Genomic DNA, 23664 nt, shown 5'->3' with positions numbered 1-23664 from the left:
CATTGTGTTGTATTTCCTTGTGACCAATAATGGCGAACATCGTTAAATGTGCGTGCGTATTAGCTGTTCATATATCTACTTTGGTGAAATGTCTATTCAAATCTTCTGCCCATTTTCGAATTGGGTTGCTTTATTATTGTGTTGTAAGAGTTCTTGATGTATTCTGGATATATTTTCAGATTTGTGAATTGCAGTTATTTTTCTCCTGGCCTGTGGCTCATCTTTCCATTTTCTCAATGGCAACTGTTGAAAGATTTTTGAGGAGCAAGGAGACAAGACAGAGCTGTGCTTCAGAAAGAGTCTGGCAGCAGTGTGTGGGATTGATCGAAATGGACAGAGAATTCTAATTAATACATCTCCTTAAATTGTAATATAGGGAATAAGCACAAGCCAAGTTTCTCAAAATTCTCTGGGAATCAAAGGGTTATAAGCAACTATTTATTGAAGCCTGTTTACAGTCCAGTTAATCAGTAAGCCAGAATCAGTGAAACTACCCAATCTGGGGGAGTAAAAAAGCCTTTCAAAAGGTTTCCCTGGATTAGGAAAATCAGAGAGATGGGGGAGGAGAGATGAGTGGCTATCCCAGAGCTACATAAATAATTTCCAGCATTGAACGGGACAATTCTGAACTTCCTTGCCAGGTGTTGTGGCACTGGTGTTTACTGGCGGGAAACTAGGAAGAGCTGGTTCTTGGCCCTTGGATTTTGACTGGTTGTTGGGAAAGGTGGAGCCCATTTTAGTGGGTCTCTTTGAAAAAGCCTGTCAAGATGTCAGGCCTGCTCTCAGTCTTCTTCCATCTCCTCCTTCTCTTCAAGTTGGTTGCCCCAGTGACCTTTCGCCACCACCGCTATGATGACCTTGTGCGGACGCTGTACAAGGTGCACAACGAATGCCCCTACATCACGCGGGTTTACAGCATCGGGCGCAGTGTGAAGGGGAGACACCTCTACGTGCTGGAATTCAGCGACTACCCTGGAATCCACGAGCCCTGTAAGCCCTGAGCAGTTCTTGGAGTGTATGGGACAGGACCCTTCCCTGACAAATCCAGTAATTGGGGCTGTTTTCTGGGGAAGTCCATGGACCCCTCCACCTATAAAGTATCACCTCTTCCTCCATCTGTGCTAAATATTTCCCCACTTAGCCCTCAAATTGCTCCTGCCTCTGGGGAGCTACAACCCTAATTCAGGCTCTAGTCTGTTCCTCCTTTGGAGGTTCTGTTTGCTCAAGACCTTAATGCTAAAAGGTGAGTCTTCTTCCCTCCTCCCATCCCAGCCCCCCTGCCTTCCCTCCCATTACCCTTCTTTCTTCCTTGCTGTTACGCTGTCTTTAACCAGTGCTTCAGGAGACATAAGCAGAAACAATCAGCTCTTCTAGTTCTTTCAGGAATCCTCAAAGGGTTTGGGCTTGTCATTCTCTTTGGGGAATGACAGTATGATACGTATGGGATCCTGGAGATAGTTTGAGGTCTTGGGAATTGGTTTTATGCACTGCATTACTTTTTGTTAATTTGTTTCTATTATAAAAGCAACCTGTATTTAGATTAAAATAGAAATTAGGTATGGAAACAAACAAACAAAAAAGCTCACGCCATAATCCTACCACTCACAGATGATCATTGTTAACATATCGATGCATATCCTTCCAGACTTTTTTGTATGCATGTTTAACAACCCCCCCACACATACACATATTTTTTTTATAAAAATGGAATCATAATAGAACAGCTTTTCTCATTTCATAGTCTTTTATAAGTAATATCCATATCTGTAAATGTACATCTTCATCATAATTTTGGCTGCATGATATTCATTGCATGGTTGTATTTAACAGTTCATTGAATGATGGGCATTGAAGTTGTGTCTAATTTCTCATATCTTGACTTAGAGCAGTTGTGACATCCAAGTTATGTCTGTTCCTCCTAAACACTGTCAGTTTCAAATCTCTCTCATCCTTTCCACTTCCACACCACCCACACCAGCCAAACATCATTGCAACCTGCCTATATCATCACACTAGGTTCCCGACTCTTTCAACCCCTACCTGCCACCACTCTCTAAAACTTCCCTTCAGCACACAGATGCCAGAATACTTTTCCCAAATATTTAATCTTCTCACTCCCCTGCTTAAAATCCTTTAGTGACAACCTCACACTCAATGGATCCTGTCTGTGACAGCTTTAGAATGTTACATGGCCAGTGAGGAGGGTATGGGAGGGGGGGGCACTGGCTCAAGGAAGTCTATGTCATTAAATGAGGATAAGGACTTTGCTTTGAAGCCACACTTGCATAGAAAGCACCATGTTTTTTGGGGTGTGTGTTCATTGCGGAAGCTTGTGGGTACTAGTTTTAGGGCTAGCCCCTCACTCCATGCATTCAAGGCCTTCTTGAAGCTCTTTCATACTATTCCAGCCCACGCTAATCTCTCTTTTCTCTGATGCCCTATAATTTAGCTGTTAATCCATTCATTCCTTTCATGCATTCATCATTCATTCCACAAATATTACTGATTATCTAGTACTGATTATCAATTACTGATTGTCTATTTTGTAGACTCTGAATAGACAACAAACAGGATAAAACAAAGACACCTCCCTCAGAGGCCTTAATTTTAGCCATGTAAGACTGGCAACAAATGGGTAACTAAGTAAATACATATTAAGTCAGATAAAAAAAAGTGCTATAGAGAAAAAATAACCTTTAAAAGAGAGATAAAGAATGCCATAAGCAGGAGAGGGGGTTGTTGCTGTTTAGGAAAAGCTTCTTTTTTGAGGTGAGTTTTGAGCATGTGATGGAGCATGCCACGCTGTAACTGGAAAGTCTTTGCAGACAGGAAAGAACAGGAGTGTGCTTGGTGTGTGTGAGTGCAAGGAAGCCCCCTGTGGCTCCAGCGGAGTGAACGATGAGAAAGCAAGGTCAGGGCAGTATGGTTGGGGATAGGGATCCTAGGCAGGAGATCGGGTAGTGCCTTATAAGCCTGTGTAAAGATTTTGGCTTTTAGAGTGAAGTGAGAAGCCACTGGAGGGTTTTAAGCAGAAGAGTGACATGATCTGACTTAAATTTGTAAAATTAAGTTTTCAACTGGGATGATTAGGAACTGTTATGCCATAACCCAAGTAGGGAAAGCCTGCTTTCTTGTGAAAACACCATTCTTAACCTGAAAAGACTTGTTTCTGAGAAGCACCAGGCTACTGTGAATGCACCTGGGCTTTGGCCTCCATCTTATTAAATAACTAGGTGACCTCCAACAGGTTACTCAGCTGCTTCCGCACCTCCCTCATTCTGGAGCTAATGATGCCTACTTCGCAGGTTTTCTGTGAAGATTAGGAGTAATGAACACAGAAGGGGCTCCATGGCATGGATTTTTGTAGCATTTATGATTGTAATTTGTTCAAAAGGGCCTCGGGAATCACTGGAAAAGACCCAATGGAAGCATAAGATTTTCATGTGTTCATTACGCGAAGAGAGGGAAAAGGTTCCTATGCAACGTTAGGAATCCTTGCCACTTGCAAACTTTCCCCATCCTCTCTCTTCTCACGTGTTCTTGTCGCGCCTGCAGTGGAACCGGAAGTCAAGTACGTGGGGAACATGCACGGCAACGAGGTGCTGGGCCGCGAGTTGCTGCTGCAGCTGGCGGAGTTCCTGTGCGAGGAGTTCCGGAACGGGAACCAGCGCATCGTGCGGCTGGTGGAGGGCACGCGCGTGCACATCATGCCGTCCATGAACCCAGACGGCTACGAGGTGGCTGCCGCCCAGGTACTGAGCCCCGGGGCGAGAGCCCTCCGGGGAGTCCGTAAAAGCATCAGCCCAGTCCCGCTGTAGATGCCACTGTGCAATAGAGAAAAGGCGGGTGGAAATACAACAGTGTGCCGACCCGCTTCAGCGCTGTGGCTCCCTAGGCAGTGAACGTGGGCTGCCTCCACACCTTTCCGGCTGACCTCCCGGTTTTGTTGTGGGGATCAATGAGGCAATATCTGTGACAGTGCTTTTTAAACTGGAAACTACTAACCAGGTGTGAAGGGCTCTTGCAAAACCTCCTTCCCTCAATTTTTAGCTTCTTACTCTAAACACTCTTCTCCCTGCCACACTACACTTACCGTTTGCATTGGGCTGGGGGGAGGGAAACAGAACTAGCTTGGCCCAGAATGGCGAAGTCAGGGGCTAATTCTAGATTCTTCATGCATTTGGTTATATTTCTTTTTTTTTAATTGAGGTATAATTGACGTACAATATTATATTAGTTTCAGGTGTACACCATAGCGATTAGACATTTGTGTGCTTTGCTCAGTGAATATTTTACTGTATTTATGTACGACTTTTTCCTCTACTAGCATCATACTCAGCCTTTTAATTCTTTATTTTAAATATTTTTTTTTTAACATTTATTTATTTTTGAGAGACAGAGAGTGGCAGAGCATGAGCAGGGGAGGGAGGGAGAGAGAGAGGTACAGAATCTGAAGCAGGCTCCAGGCTCTGAGCTGCTTGTTAGCACAGAGCCCGATGCAGGGGCCCAAACTCACTAACTGCTAGACCATGACCTGAGCTGAAGTCAGACACTCAACTGACTGAGCCACCCAGGAGCCCTAATTCTTTATTTTAGAGTTACATTTTGCAGGGATCTGTGGGCTTTTACTTTATTTCTTGACGTAAATTTAAAATGTCAGTGTGCCTAACTTTAAATCAACGATTTTGTGTGTGTGGCTGTGCATCAGAATCATACCTGAAGATTTTTTGAAATATAAATTCCTAGGTTCCCCCCCCCCCCCCACAACCCTCATCTACTAAATTAGAATTTGGGGGGAGGGGCGTGAAGCCAGGCATCTGCTTTACATAATGGATATGTTCCTTTAAAAGCTGTGCTTAATTAAACCTGGTTTGTTTGGGGTTTGGGGTAAAGAATTATAAATTAAAGAGGTGTTTTTTTTTTTTCCAATTTATTTGGGGTAGTCTTGAAATTTTTTTCATTTTTAAAACTAGATTTCACTACTTAACTTTTAAAAAATTTTTATTTTATTGTGGTAAGAACACCAAAGATCAAGTCTATGCTCTTAACAAAATTTTAAGTGTACAACGCAGTATTGTTGACTATAGGTCCAGTGTCATATAGCTAGTCTCCAGAACTTATCTATCTTGCTCAACCAAAACTTTAGGTACCTTCATTAGTAACTTCCCATTTCCTCCTCCTTCCAGCCCCTGGCGACCATCCTTCTCTCTGATTCCATGAATCCGACCACTCTATCCCGTACAAGTAGAACCATGAGGCGTCTGTCCTTTTGGCCCATCCCATTTTTAACCTACTTAAGAATAGTGCTGGGGAGGTAAGTAGAGGCAGGGAGGAGAATGGAACCAAGATGCTGAATGAAACACAAATTTGACCCTTGCATTCTCACAGCTTCCTGCCAACACAACTCATCAAATGAAAAAAGAAAGCTTTGTTCCTCCACTGGAAAATCAGAGAAGTGCACATTAACATCTTCAGGCTTGAGTTTCCAAAACAGCAGGAAAATTTGGAAGAGATATGGGGGAGACCTCCAGCCTGGTTGCTTTCCTTCTATTGAACCTTCCCTATATTGCAGTGGAGAAACCGGAGAACCTCAGACTTGCCCACATCTCTTGTAGAATGAAGTGGGGTGAGGGGAAGTGGGGGGAATCCCTGCCAGCCTTGTAAATCCTAGAGCCATCTCTGGGGAGCCAGTCACCTCTGCTCACCTGCTGTGTACTTGTTCAGAGGGAGCAGAGCTTGAACCTGAGTGCAAGAGAAGCCTATTCAGGTTCTCAGACTTCCAGAACTACCTGCCATACCCAGAGGAAACCTGTCTGCAGGGCTATACAGGGGAGACCTGCCTGGCCACCAAACTTTAAAGCTACCTGTAGGTAAAACAGAATAATCTCCCCTTCCTCCACCCCACTAAAGTTTCCCAAATTATAATCCCTAGAAACTGTGCATATGTTATGTTACATGGCATGGGAGAATTAAGGTTGCAAGTGGAATTAAGGTAAAATAATCATCTGACTTTAAAATATCCTGGATTATTTGGATGGGTCCAGTGTAATCAATCACAGGGGTGCTTTAAATTTGGAAGAGGGAAGCAGAAGGCCACAGAGAGCTTTGAAGATGTCGTGCCAAGGAATGTGGGTGGCCTCTAGAAGCTGGAAAAATCAGGAAGCAGATTCCCTTAGAGACCTCAAAAGGAACACAGCCCTGCTCGTGTCTTTATTTTACTCTTATGAAACCCATTTCAGTCTTCTGATCTCCAAAACTATAAGATAATATGCTTGTGTTGTTTTAAGCCACTAAGTATGTGGTAATTTTTTACAGCAGGAATAGGAAACAAATACACCACCTACCCTGTTTATGGGAACTTTCTGTTAAGGAAACTCTTTACCTGAAGCCTAACTAATGATCTGATGTGAGTGGCAAATCAACTAATAAGTAAATTAATGTAACTGTTAATATGGACAGTTGTGAGCTACATTGATATGAATGAGCAAGGAGTGAAAAACTCCTGGAAGCGTGATGAAAATTATTATCTCATAGAAGTGAAAAATTAAACCCCAAACTGAAAAATCATACAGATATTTTATATCAGAGCAGAATGAATTAGGGAACTTAAAGTAACTTAAAAAAAAATATGTTCTCAACGAGATATAGGAATAAAATATGAGCAGAGTGCCATGAAAAATAGAGAAATCTAAGAACAATAAAGATTTTTTTTAAATATGAAAATGGTAGTACATCTGTGAGTGTTTAGCTTAGCACATCCATCCATTCACCCCACTTCTAGGAACTGCTACTAATTTGGGCTCCACCCTCTCCATCCACAGGGCTCCAGTGAACACTCCTCCCCTTCTCTAATGCCATACAAAACATTAGATGGCATTTCAGTTTTGTGATGGCCTTTGAACATATCACTATTCTGCCACTTTATATATTTTAATTATTTACATATATATCTATCTCCCCGTATATAATGTGAATTCCTGGAAGGTAAGCATAACGTCTCATTATCTCCCTTCCTAGTGTTTTTCAGAGGACTTTGAGTAGAGACGCATTTAAGTAAATGTTGATTGGCTAAAAGGATGAATGAATGAGTGAATACATGACCAAATAAATGATAACAAGCTGAAGTGTGAGCAGGGAAATAAAGGAATGCAGGGGGTTGACATTGATGAGAAGAAAGGTAAACACGGATCCTAAATTAAAAAAAAATAAAAACAGTGGGGGTGGTTTCCATGGTGTAGCCGCTTTGGAAACAGTTTAGCATTTTCTGAAAAGGTTACAGATAGACTTCAATTATGACCCAATAGTTCTACTAGTTGGTGACTACCCAAGAGAAATGAAAACATACATCTGTACAAAGACTTGTACATGAATGCTTATAGCAGCGTTATTCACTGTAGCCAAAAAGTGGAAATGATCCAGATGTCCATGTACAGGGTTGAATAGCACCCTCCCCAAAATTCGTGTCTAACCTAGAACCTCTGACTGTGACTTTATTAGGAAATAGAGTCTTTACATATGCAAGCTAAGGTGGAATCATACTGGCTTGGGGTGACCAACTCAAATATGACTGGTGTCCTTCTAAGAAGAAAGAAATCTGTACAGAGACACCCATCAGGGAGAAGCCCTGTGAAAATGGAAGTAGAAATTGAAGCAATACATCCGTGAGCCAAGGAGTGTGTCAAGGATGGCTGGCAGCCATTAGGGGCTGGAAGAGACAAAGAAGGACCTTCTTCTAGGGCCTTTGGAGCATATGACCCCGCTGATCTCTTGATTTCAGACTTCCGGACTCCAGAACTGTGAGAGAATACATTTCTGTTGTGATGAGCCACCCAGTCTGTGTAATTTGTTTCAGCAGCCCTAGGAAACTAATAGTCTATTAATTGGTAAATAAACCCAAATAATGGAAAATTATTCAGCAACGAAAAGGAATGAAATACTGACACATGCTACAACGTGGAGGAACCTCAAAAAACATTGTGTCCTGTCATAAAAGCCAAACATGAAGTGTGTGATCCCACTTAGTGAAATGACCAGAAAAGGCAAATCTAGGGAGACAGAGAGTGATTACGTAGGGCTGGACTAAGAATGAGGAGTGATTGAATGGGCATGAGGTGTCCTTTCAGGGCGTTAGAAATACTTCAAAGTTTGATTATGCTGATGCTCACACGACTCTTCTCAGTGGGAACTAGAATTCATTGAATTGTGCACTTAAAATGGGTGAATTTTATGGTATGTAAATTACACCTCAATAAAGCCATATTTTAAAAATAGGGTTCCCATTATCCTGAAACATCCAGTCTTGTCAGAGTGTCTCCTGGGATCTCTACCATCGACACGTGGTTTACAGGGAAATGTGAACCCCACCGCTGGGACTTTGGATAAATTAATGGAGAAAATGGTGCATCATTTGATAGATTAACCTAATGCGCCCCCCCCCCCGCCCCCGCCAAAACTATGCAGTGTACTTCAAATATGGGATCCAGTCTGAAATCTTCCTTTCTCGTTTCTCCATTTTCCTGCTAGGGCGCAGACATTTCTGGATACCTGGTTGGCAGGAACAACGCAAATGGAGTGGACCTGAACCGCAACTTCCCCGACCTCAACACCTATGTCTACTACAATGAGAAACACGGAGGCCCTAACCACCACCTGCCCCTCCCAGACAACTGGAAGAGTCAGGTAGGAGATGAAATGTTCATGCTAAAGCGGGTAAATCAGCTTCTGGAATCGCTTCTCGAAATCTCCACATCAATTAAACAAGCACGAATTAAGCATCCACTCAACTCTGTGTTAATCTGTGTAGAGTGGCAAGAACTGTATCTTACGCTCTTTGTATTCACTCTCTCCCCCAGCAAAGAGGCCCTCCCAGAGCACATGCTGTTTGATGTTAGTGGTAGCGAAGTGAAAGCGGTTATCATCCCATTGTGCAGTACTTTACCATTTTACAAAATGCTTACTTAGCCAGTGTTTCAACTGATTTGTAATGCTGTGAAGTGAACATACGAAGCAGGGCTGAGATCCGTCCCTGGCTTACACCTACACAGCTAGTAATTGGTGGACTCAGGATTAAAACCCAGGCCTTCTGATTCCTAAGGCAACATTCTTTCTACCACATTATCCCATCAAAAGAGGACTCTAGCATTCTGTAGATAAGTCTCTCTTACATGTGATGAACTGTGTGCTCACCAACAATTAGCTACAGAAGGAAGCTCAGGCAGCTCACTCCTACAGTTTTCCTCTGCCCTTTCTGTCTAACTCTCAGCTGCTTTACCTTACTGTCATTTCCCTTACTCACAATCTGAGGAGCCCAGCTGATGCACCCAGGCCTGGAGGCCTGGAATGCCACCCGTAGTAATGCGAGTGCTCCTGGGAATAACCACTGTGATTCTCAGAGCATTCCCACCACCACCCTGTTCCTTCTACTGTATAAGGTACTTTAAACATTCTATTTGTGAATATTTAAACTTAGGGATTGCAGGTGTAAGGCTTTCTATTGGGAGTTTCCAGAAAGAATAGTCTCAGTTTTTCCCCCTTGAAAATGAGGCAGAGTCATTGCTGACAAGTTTAGATTTCAGATAGCAACTATGCCCTTGGCTCAAGTAAATAGTAAGTCAAAACTAACTTTGTAGTAGTTGGCATATCTAGCCGGAAGGATGTCCTGATTTATTAAACTGGTCCAAGTAAAATAAGGTAATTGAGCCAATAGTAATTAGACTTCCACTGGCTCCTTTTTCTCCATATTAGAAGAAAAAAGGCAATGAAAAGTAAGTCTTCTTGCTCCTGATGGGAGAGGAGCAGTGAGAAGCTGGCCTCATGCTGATGGATGGTGGCTTAGGACATGGAGAAAGGGCTGCTTCAAAGGATCTGAGCCCTGGTCACAGAGCAGGACTGGTGCCTTTGGTATCTTATCCATTTTGATCGGGCAAGACTCAACCCTATTCATCCAGTCCCTCAGGAATGGCAAAGATGGGGGCCTTCTCAGCTGACCGCTAGTCCAAGGGGAGCCATTAACACATTAACACCACATAACCTCTAAGCAAATCCATCCTGAGAGGAGGGAAAACACTGAAGACTGTAAATTATTTACTTACACTGCAAATCCAAGTAGATTCAAGGCTTTCTTTAGAATGCTGTCACTCACTAGGAACATAATATGCAATCAAGAGGGTAGAATTCAACTACTTAGGCAAGACTGGCCCGTATCATACTATATCTAATCCATTAAATTTGAATATGACCACAGGAGTGTGTTCTACTTGTCAACATTACAGCAGATGCAGTAGTGTAAAGAGGAGGTTGAAAATCATTTGTGTCAACCAGCTTCCCAGATGTATTTACTAGAGCCCTTAATATCTGCAGAGGTGCTTCAGAAGCCACTGGAGCAATGGGTAAATTGGAGAATCCCTTCCTTGTTGTCAGAAAGAAGCCAAGCCGGGTCCCTGAGCTCTCCAGCCATGCCACCCTCTTCAAACCTCTCTCTCTTTCTCTCTTCTCATCCAAGAAGAAGCCATAACTTATTAATCATAGAAACAGTACAAAATTCCAAACCAAGCTGCAGCTATTCTTTTGAAACACCAAAAAAAGTTTCTTGTTTTCAGATGGTTACATTGTTAATTCCGTAATAGCATTTACAACGTCATTACTGTTGCTCTTCAGGGCTGGGACTGCCTTTGCTCTTGACACATTTGCTTGTGACGTGACCAGTTCTATGTCCTTAATTGCCACACCTATTTCATCAACTTCTTCTTTACTCTGCTCTTGTACAGTTGGAGTCTGTGTGTTTTCTTGAATGCCTGAGACAGCTTCATCTTGAACTTCCAGTTTCTCAGTAGCCGCGAGTTGTGCCTGCTGAGATGAGTCCTCAATAAGAGACTTTATTTATTTATTTATTTTTTTAACATTTATTTATTTTTGAGACAGAGAGAGACAGAGCATGAACGGGGGAGGGTCAGAGAGAGGGAGACACAGAATCCGAAGCAGGCTCCAGGCTCCAGGCTCCGAGCTGTCAGCACAGAGCCTGACCCAGGGCTCGAACTCACAAACCACGAGATCATGACCAGAGCCAAAGTTGGACGCTTAACCGACTGAGCCACCCAGACGCCCCAAGAGACTTTATTTTTTATAGCAGTTTTAGGTTCACAACAAAATTGAGGGGAAGTCCAGAGTCCCCATATACTCCCTACTTCCCATTGTTCACATCCCCCAGCCAGAGTGGTAATTTGTTACATTTGATGAACTACCCAAGTCCATAGTTTACATTAGTGCTCACTCTTCATGGTATACATTCTATGGTCTGTGGCATTTGTCCACTGTTACAGTATCATATACCATAGTTTCACCTCCCTAAATGCTCTCCCTTTACCTACTTTGTATATTGGAATTCCACATTCCAATTTTAATGTCATTTTGAAAAAGAGTCCATCCACTTCATTTTTTATTTTTATTTTTTTAAGTTTATTTATTTAGAGACAGAAAGCAAGTGAGCATGAGTGGGGGAGGGGGAGAGAGGGGGAGAGAGAGGGTCCCAAGCAGGCTCCACACTGTCAGCATGGAGCCCGACACAGGGCTCAAACCCATGAACCGTGAGGTCATGCATGACCTGAGCCGAAATCAGGAGTTGGATGCTTTAACTGACTAAGCCACCCAGGCATCCTTCCACTTAAATTTTTCAAACTATTATGCAAAAGACCAGAGTTTTCCCATCTCCTCTTCTCATATCCAGGAGGACACTCTTTGTTTTATTCAGACGTACTATCCTCTCGGGCCACTTCCTGACAAACTCATTTGGATGGCACCTCCGGTTGCAGCTTCACTGCCAGCCCCTCGTCTGTCCACAGGTGGAGCCCGAGACTGAGGCTGTGATCCACTGGATCCGCTCCTTCAACTTTGTTCTTTCAGCCAATCTCCACGGAGGAGCAGTGGTGGCCAATTATCCATATGACAAGTCCCTGGAGCATCGGGTCCGAGGGGTGCGCCGCACTGCCAATACCCCCACACCCGATGACAAGCTTTTCCAGAAGGTACGCAGAATGGCAGCTTGTCCGGCCAGAGGAATGTGGGACTCAGGAGAGGATTTAGGGGGTCTGATTTACGAGGTTATGGTAATACGGCTATGTTAATGAAAAATAGACCATGTGCATGAAAAAATGTTTACCTAATAGTTCAAATAAAATCAAGAGATTAAAATCAACAGATTATTTTATAGTTAATATATTAGTAGTAATGTATAATTAATACAAATAATAAACATTAATTATCAACTCATCAATTAATGAATTCCATAGAGAATAACACCAGTTACTGCTTTGCAAAGAAAATAGATTACTATAACTTTCTCTAGTAATCTCCTTTTTCCACTGTTATAAAGTAGCACTAAAAGGGAATTATAGAGATTCCGCATATATTCCTCTTCCCCCAACACACACCTCTCACACCTAATATATACAGTATTCCCCCCTTATCCATGGGAGATGTGTTCCAAGGCCCCCAGTGACTGCCTGAAGTTGCAATAGTACTGAACCCTATATATAATTTTTTCCTATACATACATGAGACAAAGTTTAATTTGCAAATTAGGTGCGGTAAGAGATTAACAATAATAACTAATAATAAAATAAAGCAATCATAACAATATATTATAATAAAAGGTATGTGAACGATATGCTATAATAATAGTTATGTATAAGTTATAATAAAAGTTAAATGAATTTCTCTCAAAACATCTTACTGTGTTATACTCACCCTTCTTGTGATGATACAAGATGATAAAATCCCTATGTGGTGAGATAAAGGGGAATGACATTGTGACCTAGTGTTAGGCTACTACTGACCCTCTGACATGTTGTCAGAAGGGGGATCATCTGCTTCCAGACCCGAATTGACCACAAGTAACGGAGACCATGGGTAAGAGGGTTCTACTGTAATTCTTTTCATGGTAAAGGCCTATTTTACTTGCTCCTTGTTTTATAAAATTAAGCTAGAATATGGTACACCTAGAAGGGAGTTTATATGTCACCTCGTGTCACCCCTCACTTTGCACTTGAAACTTATCCCCAGGCAGGTGGAAAAATCAGAACACAGTTCTCCTAACTCTAGTCCACACACACACACACACACACACACACACACACACACACACACACACACACACACACACACCTTCTCCCTATGCCTGCTGGTATTTTCTTTCACTAAAGCAAGTAATGAGTTGTTTATACAGGGTGGGGCTTCGTGGTATCACCCTACTTCTAAGTGTGAGCATTGCCGAGGAGTCGGGAGCACTCAAGTCGTTCTCCATCCACTTTACCCGCAGCTGGCCAAGGTGTACTCCTATGCACATGGATGGATGCACCAGGGATGGAACTGTGGGGATTACTTCCCAGACGGCATCACCAATGGGGCCTCCTGGTATTCTCTCAGCAAGGGTAAGAAGAGTCCTGGGCACAACAGTGCTTTAAGTTGAGGTGGAATAGGGCTCATCTCTCCTAAATTATCACTTTTTCTCAGGGAAACAACAGGAATACTATAGAATTTTGCATTCAAGTAGAGATCTGAGCAATGGAGAAGTCTTAAGTTGGCATTTAATGTCATGTTCTGATTCTTTAAAATGAAGGTAGGGATACCTTGTGGTCCTTTATTATTTTTTGTTTTTAATTCTTATTTTATTATTTTTTGTTATTATTTATTTGTTTTATTTGAGAGAGAGAGAGCAGGGGAGAAGCACAGAGGGAGAGAGCGAGAGTCCCAAGCAGACTCCATGCTCAGAGTGGATGGAGCCCAATGCAGGGCTGGATGTAGGGCTTGACTCAAGGCTCAATCCCACGACCTTGAGATCATGACCTGAGCCGAAATGAAGAGTCAGACATTCAACCAACTGAGCCACCCAGGTGTCCCACTATGTGGTCCTTTAAAACTTGTGGTTTACATAATAGATTAGGGCATAGGAGGGAAATACTGTAGTCAAGTGGTTAAGAGTATGGCTGTAAGGGTACATTGGGTTGAATCCCAGCTTGCCCATTTACCAGTTATGTGGCTTCAGGGTAATTACTTAATCTCTCTGCCTCTTTTTCTCATCTGTACTTTAAGAATAACAATACTTGCATTATAATTTTGATGTGAATATTCAATAAAACAATGTACATAAAGCATTGGAAATGCATGGCTTATAGATGTTAGGGTCTTTTCTAAGTAGCATGGAGGTATACCTCACAGAGCAGCAGATGACCAAAGGAGCTGGCCTAGATGCCAACAGTTCCTGTGATATATGCTCTCTGTGCCCTGTCTGCCCATCTCCTGTGAGCTGGAGTTTGCCATGGACATTGGCCACTGACAGCATAGCAGAAACCTTGAGCAAGAGGCTTCTCTCTCCATTCTCTGGCCCTTCCCCATCACCAAGAGGCAAGAAGTCTGTTTATGAACCTTTGGTAGACAGTGACCGTAAAGATAGAGAAGAGACTGAAGCAGGAAGCCAGGTTCTTTTAGGCATCATGTTTTAGCAGCTGTCTCTCCTATCCTTTCAAATCTGACCTGGACAGAGCCCAGATAACAGAAAGCTCCCTGGTAAGGGTTGAACTGATGGCTGGTTCTATGGAAAGTGGGAAGGAGGAAGGTTAAGGAGTCACCATGTACTGGGAAGTGGTAGACTTCTTATGGCTGACAACTTGCTTGAACACAAGGTAAGAAGATTTTGTTGAACTTTATTTTTTTTAGTTTGCATTAAGAAAGCAATAGGTGCCCCCCACACAGTTTAAAATCTCAAATATACTTTCCCAAATTGTACTTGTTTTTTTCTCCCCTTTCCCGTCATCTGAGAAAGCATGGCCCATGCTTCCACTGAGAATCATTGCCCCAAAATAAGCTGATACAATTCCAAGGTTATTCAGTTCATTAAAATGATTGTTCCAATAGTGTGGTCTCTGGACCAGCGTCATTGGCATCAGCTGGGAACTTGTTAGAACTGCAGATTAGGGGACCTCACCCCACACCTAAGGCCCAGAAACCTGTATTTGGCTGGACACAGCCTTCTAGATTATTCTGATGCAGAGAGAGATCCAATGTAAGAGGTCACAGTTGTTCTTCAGCTCTCTCTATTCTTTCTACAACAGCTGCTTATGTTCATTAACTTAGAGCAGGTAAAAGTTGATTAAATGAATAGTTTTTAACCCAAACACATTTGTGATATAAACACCACTCTAATGATCAGGAACATATTAAAAAAATAATTGATTCAATTGAATAATGTAGAAGATAGACGCAGACAAGCATTAGATGGAAGAGAACTATAGCTGCCTTCTGTTTTTTCAGGGGCCTGTTTTCCTGAGTTAACTGCTCTCAGGTTAGTGCAGCAGTCTCAGATAGGAGGAGGGTTGTGAAAACAAGATATCTATCTCATCTCTAAGCTCCAGGGTCTGAAGAACATCATCACCCAGAGAGAAGATCTGTCCCCCCAGAAGCAGTACAGGTGCAGTCTAATATCAAGGCATGACTAACAAGCAGACTTTGGAAATGCTAAGAAGGTCAAGAAGTGAATTTAAGCGTTGAGATGGAGAAAAGGAGAGGATGGTGATAACAAAATGGGCATTTATGAAGAGAGAAAACCGGGAAATTGGGGAAGATTTTATGGAGGAGAAAAATAAGTGGAGATCAAGAGGTAGAATAGAAGGTCACAGAGGGGTAGGGTGGTGGTGGTGGAGGAGAAATCTTGGTTAACGGGAGTGGAGGTGGGGAGCGCCTGGGTGGCTCAGCTGGTTAAGCGTCCACCTTCGGCTCAGGTCATAATCTTGCAGTTTGCAGGTTCAAGCCCCATGTTTCTTGGGCTCTGTACTAACGGCTCAGAGCCTGAAGCTTGCTTCAGATTCTGTGTCTCCCTCTCTCCCTCTGGACTTCCTCTACTCACGCTCTTTCTCTCTCAAAAATAAATAAACATTAAAAAAATTAAAAAAAAAAAAAAGAGAGTTGAAGTGGGGCATTTGTGTGATCTTGGTTTTGTAGATCCGCTACCACTCTCTTTCCCTCAGGAATGCAAGACTTTAACTATCTCCACACCAACTGTTTTGAGATCACACTGGAACTGAGTTGTGACAAGTTTCCCCGCCAAGAGGAATTACAGCGTGAGTGGCTGGGTAATCGGGAAGCCCTAATCCAATTCTTGGAACAGGTAAAATCCTATTCTTTAACTTTCCTAGTTACAGAAAGAGATGTGTTTTCTGATGGTAGCAAGGGTTTTTGTGAGGCTCAGTGCTGACTTCTGCTTTGATTCCGTACAGTACATCTGGGCTGCTTCTACTGAGCCATTTTATTCACTCAACATTATTGAGCACAGTTATCTGTCAGAAACAGTACTGTATGCTAGGGATTATGGGCAAACAAATTTCCCTGCCCATATATAGCTTATGTTTTAGTTAGGAGAGATAGACAATGAACAAAATAATAAAGTAAATTTCATAACATGTTAGATGCAAAATGTAGTGAAGAAAACCTTATGGAGAAAATGAATTGAAATGGACACAAAGGAGGTGAGGGAGAGGATCATGCAGCTGTCTAGAGGAGAAGGGGCTCCCTGATGTGGGCACAACAGGAAGTGCTAGGCCCCCAACAAGCGGTTGTTAGGGAAATGCAAATCAATTACACAATGAGATACCACCTCACACTCATTCAGATGGCTTCTATAAATAAATAAAAAAAAATTACAATAAAAGACAGACAATAGCAAGTGTTGGCAAGGATGCGGAAAATTGGAACCCCTGTGTGTTGTTGCTGGGACTGTGAAATGATGCAACCACTATGAAGAGCCGTATGTGGTTTCTCAAAAATTACTAATAGAATAGCCTCTATGATCCAGCAATCCCACTTCTGAGCATATATCCAAAAGAACTGAAAGCAGAATCTCAAAGAGATATTTGCATACCTTTGTTAATATCAGCATTATTCACAATAGCTAAAAGGTAACAGCAACCCAGGTTGCAGCCCAAGTGTCCATTGATGGATGAGTGGATCAATGAAATGTGGTAGGGACATAAAATGGAATATTCTTCAGCCTTAAAAAAGAAGGGAATTCTGAGACATGCCACAACATGAATGAACTCTGAGGACATCATGCAAAGAGAAATAAGGCAGTCACAAGATGACAACTATTGTATAATTTTACTTACATGAAGTGTCAACAGTAGTCAGTTCCATAGAGATAGACAGTAGGCTAGTGTTGTGATTTGCCTTAGGTTTTCTCAGGGGTCACCTTGCTCTGTTGAGAAGAGATTGTCGGGAATAGGAAGACAGAGAGACCAAGTTAATCAAGCGGCTGTTACCATAATCTTTGTGAAGATCAAAGGCAAAAATGTATGAGAAAGCTTTGAGGACTCCCAAACACTGGATGCCTGTTTTGTGGTCCTAACTGTGCCCTGTAAACTTTCCTACAGGTACACCAGGGCATCAAGGGAATGGTGCTTGATGAGAATTATAATAACCTTGCGGAGGCTGTCATTTCTGTTAGTGGGATTAACCATGATGTCACTTCAGGTAGGTGGCCACTGCTTGGTGGAGTGAGAGGGAAGCCTTCGTGTCCTCACCTCTTTTCAGCATATTAGGAGGCCAGTTTGTACGCCAGAGAGACTAGCAGGGGTGTCAAGGACACTGGGGGTAGGGACAGGAAAGGTGATAGAAACAGGGACAGGGGAGCACCTGGGTGGCTCAGCCAGTTAAGCATCGACTCTTGATTTCAGCCCAGGTTATGATCTCATGGTTCATGAGTTCAAGCCCCAATGCAACCAGAATCCTCCATACCAGTGGCTGGACCTGCGTTTAGGGATCAAACGTTGGGCGTCCCTCAGAACTTCAGGGCTTGCTAGATTTTCATACCCTATTCATGCACAGGCAGGGAATGTCTTTGAAACATTCCAGCCAATCACTATATATTGAATACCGCTAATTCCACCAATAAGAGCCCACTTCCAACACTCACTATGCTAAATTAACAAATTACTCATTTCACTACTGAAGAAACTCATTGCCAATATTCATTATGCTATTTAGAAAAGCATCTAGTATTGATTACAAATAAACATAGCCAAAGCCCTAGTCATAGCTGTATCTGGAATTGGGCCTTTATGATACATGCTATCTAACCATTCTTGGGTGTAAGTTCCCAGTTAAGAAAATGACAGCCCCTGGGGTGTAACTTACACTATCCAAGATATGGATGATAATTCACTGCTTCTGCTAAAGTATTTTAAAAGAAATTACAGGCATTTAAAGGGGGCAGAGAAGATACTGCCTTATTATTTATTGTGTGTCTCATTCTTTTTTAAACTTATTTTTTATTTTATTTTTTTGAGAGAGAGATGGGGGGACAAGCAGAGGGAAAGGGAGAATCTTTTTTAATTTTTTAAGTTTTTTTTATTTATTTTGAGACAGAGACTGCATGAGCGGGGGGAGGGGTAGAGAGAGGGAGAGAGAGAATCTCAGTCTCCACACTGTCAGCACAGAGCCTGACACGGGGCTCAAACTCATGAAACCATGAGATCATGACCTGAGCCGAAACTGAGAGTCATAGGCTTAACCAACTGAGCCACCCAGGCGCCCCGGGAGAGGGAGAATCTTAAGCAGCCCAGCAAGGAGCCTGATGTGGGGCTCAAACTCATCATGACTTGAGCCAAAATCAAGAGTTGGAAGCTTAACTGACTGAGCCACCCAGGCGCACCTGTCTCATTCTTAATTGCATTTACTATTTCACTTATGCATTGCTATACACTTAAATGTTAAAGGCATGGTCACAATTGTTTCTAAAGAGATACAAAGTCATTAGCCAAAATGGTATATCCCTGCCATAGAAAAATAGGCTCTCTTTTGAATTTTATTTTCCCCTTTAGAAGGCGATGGAAGAAATATTGAAAATAGGATTCTCAAATCAGACCTACAGTGGTCATTTAGTCCAGCCCTCTGACTCAATATAAGATTACATACATACAACACCACTGATGGCTGGTTTTCTAACCCAGGGCCGTCCTGTCCTGTCCATTAGTGCAGGACCATGGCCATCAGTTCAGACTGTGCACTGCACAACTGTGTAGCTGTTCCAGGGATGCTCATTCAGTCTCTAAGTGCTCACGATTTCACAAAGCATCCATGTCTTTTTCAATAGCTCTGTTTGTCACAGCAGTTTTTCTTCTTTCTAGCAAAATCTTCCTCCTACAGTTTAAACTCATACTTCTCATTCTTATTTTTTTAGGTAGATGTCATTTCTTCACAGTGGCTTTTCAAACATTGAAACAGAAGTTTCATGTAGTTTCTTTACCACACAAAACATTCATAGATCTTTCAGCATATCTCCCAGTGACCCTTCGCTGGACATGAGTTTGTTTTAAAATACAGGGTCTAGAATTAAACACACTGCTGTGCTCAGTACAGAGCACAGTGAAACTTCTACTTCCCATGAGCTGAGAAGCCCATGCTCTTATTACATAAAATAGCCTAAGATGCTTTTAGATCTTAGCCAGTTTCATCATGCTATTAAAAAAAAATTCAAGCTTGTGGTCAGCTAAAACCCTCAGATCATTTGTCTTATCAAGGCCCCAAATGGCAGATTTCTAATCAGCAGACTGAGTTCTATTCTTGTAACTTTTAGGTGACCATGGCGATTACTTCCGGCTCCTGCTTCCAGGTACCTACACTGTCACTGCCACAGCACCGGGGTTCGACCCAGAGACAGTGACCGTGACCGTGGGTCCTGGAGAACCAAAACTGGTGAGTTAGGCTGACATTCACAGAGCACTGTAAAGATCACTTACACAAAGTCACAAACAGCCTATTGCATGGTTCTAATCACTGCTGAGCTTCCCTGTTTCACTTAAAAAAAAATTCATTGCTCTCATATGCTTATTTTTCTTCTGTCATTCTCCTATTATATCCTTCCCCACTTCCTTTGGCTTTTTCTCTTTCTTCTGTTTCACATAGCATAGTGATGAAAAGCACTGTCTTCTTCTAAAAAGTACTATCTTCTGTCCAGAGACCTTGGACAAATTACCTAATCATTCTTCCTCAGTTTCTTCCTCTGTAAGTTGGTGTGAACAGCACCTGCTTTATAAGAGGTTGGAATGGGAAAGTGCACATAAAGTATTTAGTACAGTGACTTCCACAGGGAAAGTGCTCAACAAATGCTCCTTTATAATCCCACAGACCTTGCCCAGATCCACTCCCTTGGATTGCCAGCTCTGTGCCGTCAACTAGGACTACCACCAGATGGCACTCTGCCCCCTCCTGGTGCCCCGTATGCCCGGCAGTCTTGCTTTCCACTCACCTTAACCAAAGAGCCAGCTACTCCCCGGTATTCAGCTGGCCACAGCTGGCTTTTATAGGTAGGACGAGAAGCAAGGAATGTTTTTGACCTACTGCCTGGACCTTTTCAGCTTTGGTCGTATTAGATTAAGATCCCAGAGCTGAAGAAGCTCAGAGGTCATGGACACTAGTCCTCAGATTTCTCAAGTGAAGAAGAGGTAATGAGGCAGTTCTATTTAATGAGCACCTACAGACCTTGTTTCCCCACAGGTCTGCTCTTCTCTGGGGCCTCCTTGCTCTGTCCAGTTCCTTCTCTGTACAACCCTAGAGCCCAGCAGACCCACTCACCCCTTTCTCTGTTGACTCTGCAGTCAAGTAGCTTGTTGTCCTCAATAGTTATAGGTACTATTTACTGAATGGTTCCTATGTATGAGACACTATATGAGAGCTTTCCAGAACTATCTCATTTAACCTTCACATCCCTGTCAGGGACACGTAAGTCTTCCCTTTTATGGCCAAGGAAACAAACTTAGAGAAGAAACATGCCCAAAGTCACACAGTGAGCGAGTGGAGCCCCCGTTGGAACCTCTCTGGGGCCTTCAGGGCTGCCATCTTAGCCAGTGTGTTGAAGGACCTCATGCTAAACTCACAACCTGGGTGCATAACCCAGGTTTTAACACGAGGACCCAAGTAGAGAATTCTTTATGTCCTCTGAAAGTCCTCTGAAGTTTCTAGATAGTTCCCCCTTTCCCCTCTCCTCCTGCTAGTCCTAGCTCGTGCCCCTTATAAAAACTACTTCCACTTGCAGATCAGGCAGCTCCCACTGCAACCTGTTATCTGGCCCCAGTTTCTCAGCCAGCTTTCTCCCCGCACCAGCCTCCAGCCCTTTTCTCGTTCTCCCCCAAAGTCAAATGGCTGATAGGCAGCCTCACGGGCGGATTCCGCCCTGCGTGGCAAGCCCTCTTCAATGCCAGGTGCAAACGGCTGCGAAGCCTCTTAAGTAATCTACTTCAAAAGATGTCACTTCTTTGTGATATAGCCTTTCAGTAAATTAAGATAGCCCATCATTATGTCAAATATACCCCAGAAAGGAAAAAAAAGTTGTCTTTTGGACATGATACCCAGAGGGGAAAACAACTAAGAATCCATTTGCGGATCACGGTAGAGCCACTTTCTCTTTTCGTTTTTCTAAACAGAGATCCATCTGGCCAAGGGAAGAAAAAAGAAAAAAGGATTATTTACTGGAGGGTTTTCATGTTACAGTGAAGCCTCTTTCACACCATCTCCCAGAGTCCAGTGTCCTCTTTGCTTTTCCCCACAGCCTGCCAGAGGTCAGCTCCTTTCCTTGTCCTGCCCTTCCTTTATTTTGCTGCCTTCTCCCTCTCTCTCCCTCTCTCTCCCTTTCTCTCCCTCTCTCTCCCTCTCTCCCTCTCTGTCTCTCTTCCCCTCCCTCCCTCTCCCTCTCTTTCTCTCTCTTTCTCCTAGATCTCTGAATTACTATATAAGAAATGGTAATGATGTAATTAGCTCTGATTTCCTCTACTTTGGGGAACTGGCAGAAAAGCTGGCTATGGATTTTCGTGGAAGGGGCGGAAAATGACCCCATGGAGAGCTTGCGTGCATGTTTTTCAACTCCCAGCTGGCTTCAGCAGCTCAGACTGTTCCAAGGCCTGGAAGCCAGGGATCCCTCAGGGGAATGTGGTTAGAACACTGTGCCACTCCCTCCTCCTAGGAAGGTTCCACAGCCTGCAGACCTACACTTTTCAGTCAGAAGCGTCTTCACATCTGCAGGCCACGGACAGAGGGCAGGTTTCAGCCTTATGCCAGAAAGGACACGTTCACTGCACATGGAAATTTGGAATTTAAGAATCCATATGAATAATCTGTATCATCTCCACTATCTATATTTTCAAGCAATTATGGCAGCAGGTTTAGATCTGAAGATGTGAGGTATTCATTGGCATGCCTGAGCACAACACCTGTGATTCACACATCGGCATGAAGGGGATTATTATGGAACCATCCGTCATAGCTCTGGTCCTAAGCAACAGTATCAGTGAAATTGTTGTTTGAAGTGTGGATGTCATTTTCTTCTCAGACTTATAAAATAAATGTATATTAAGTTCATCCAGGTATACCCTATGTCATCACCAGTGATTATGTACCTCCTCTTGGGAACGTTAGCCAGGCTGGATGCCGTGGTGCTGCTGTGGCTCGCTGCTGTGCTAATGCTCCCTAGTGCCCTGCCCTCAGGACCTGGAAGTGTGGTCAAACCAGGTCCAAACAGGTTCTCCCCAGTTGGAATTCCAGGAAATGGAGAACTGACTCCTCTCCCCACCTAGTTGCTTCTTTCTTTCTTCCAGGTTAACTTCCATCTCAAGAGAAGCATCCCTCAAGCAACCCCTACGAGGAGAGTTCCCAACCCAGGGCACGGACGCAGAGTCTTACCAAAGAAAGTTCAGCCCCGGGTCAGCTAGGGAAGAAGATGAGGAGACGAAGCGGCCCCAGAGAGTCCCTGCCTGAAATCCACAGCGCTGGGGTAACACGTTAGAAAGGCTTGTTCCTGCTCTCCCATCAGATGAAACATGCTTTCTATTTTATTATCTGGGACATATTTAAATATAAACGTATTCACGACAATTCCAAATGGTCTCTGTTCCCGGGGTTAGCCCTCTGATGTGGCGGTGCACACACTCAGCAGGATTCAGTAAGATTTCCCGATTCTGGGGCTGTGGTTTGCATCCAGGAGGCTCCGTGCCAGTCCGCGCTGCATCTGGAGACCAGCTCGGGCTGATTGGCTGCTTTGCCTCCAGAGTCTAGCACCGAGCCTGCAACATAGCAGACGCTCAAGGGAGATTTCTGAATGAATGGCCGAAAGACTGAGATGATTCGTCACTGATGTTGTTCCCATAGCAAGACCGGGTGACTAAGTCTTCTGAAATCCCAGAGGACCATTTCAACAATAGCCAATAGTTTCTTAATAAGAAAAGGATTTCACAGGCAAATACCTAGTCCCGCTGCGACTCACTTTCGTACGTGGCCGTTTTACACAACATACATCTTTCAGAACATTCTCTGGGTCTGTAAGTATAATGTAGACGCCTCTATGGAATGGCTCTGTCCTGTCCCTGTGCCAACAGTACCCAGCACTGTCCACCCCGCTGAGTTCCCCAGAACCCATTTGTGCTAAAAGTGTTACTGAAGAAGAAGAAGTTAGTAAAGGTTTTGAAGAGATGTGTAGTCACAAGCACACAAGTTCATAAGCTCCCGCTGGGCATGTTGGGGTTCCAGGTCCCTTGTGCCTGGGGCTTGGTGAGGGTTCTTCCCCATGCACCCCGTTTCAGAGCTCATCTCAGGGCAGGCTCCAGTTTCCTCCACTTGTTCCATGTCCTCCCA

At 43.3% G+C, this 23664-nt stretch overlaps 2 protein-coding genes across 5 annotated transcripts in view; both read left to right on the top strand.

Moving 5' to 3' along the window:
* The window catches only part of ERLIN1 (ER lipid raft associated 1), a 65838-nt gene extending 57205 nt beyond the window's left edge, over positions 1–8633 (top strand). For all 4 annotated transcript variants that reach the window (XR_002082592.2, XR_002082595.2, XR_002082594.2 and 1 more), the window contains one exon: positions 8524–8633. The gene's annotated coding sequence lies outside the window, so the exon portion shown is untranslated. The remainder of the gene's footprint in view (positions 1–8523) is intronic.
* On the top strand, positions 537–22908 carry CPN1 (carboxypeptidase N subunit 1). The gene is made up of 9 exons (XM_019459121.2): positions 537–990; positions 3556–3752; positions 8524–8679; positions 11838–12020; positions 13313–13424; positions 16017–16156; positions 17415–17514; positions 19619–19737; positions 22632–22908. The coding sequence occupies exons 1-9, from the start codon at positions 768–770 to the stop codon at positions 22743–22745; spliced, it is 1344 nt and encodes a 447-aa protein (XP_019314666.1). The 5' UTR covers positions 537–767; the 3' UTR covers positions 22746–22908.
* Positions 22909–23664: the final 756 nt, after the last annotated feature.

This window comes from Panthera pardus, unplaced genomic scaffold (assembly GCF_024362965.1).
Source record: "Panthera pardus isolate Hobbes unplaced genomic scaffold, ASM2436296v1 HiC_scaffold_22, whole genome shotgun sequence".
In the NCBI taxonomy this organism is placed as follows: domain Eukaryota; kingdom Metazoa; phylum Chordata; class Mammalia; order Carnivora; family Felidae; genus Panthera; species Panthera pardus.
This window is presented reverse-complemented; position numbering and strand designations above follow the sequence as displayed.

Excerpts from the sequence above, each read along its gene's own strand:
- CPN1 (XM_019459121.2), top strand. The coding sequence starts at position 768 with ATGTCAGGCCTGCTCTCAGTCTTCTTCCATCTCCTCCTTCTCTTCAAG. Across the intron at positions 3,753-8,523 it reads ACGAGGTGGCTGCCGCCCAG|GGCGCAGACATTTCTGGATA; the intron begins GTACTGAGCCCC and ends TTTTCCTGCTAG. Across the intron at positions 8,680-11,837 it reads CAGACAACTGGAAGAGTCAG|GTGGAGCCCGAGACTGAGGC; the intron begins GTAGGAGATGAA and ends GTCTGTCCACAG.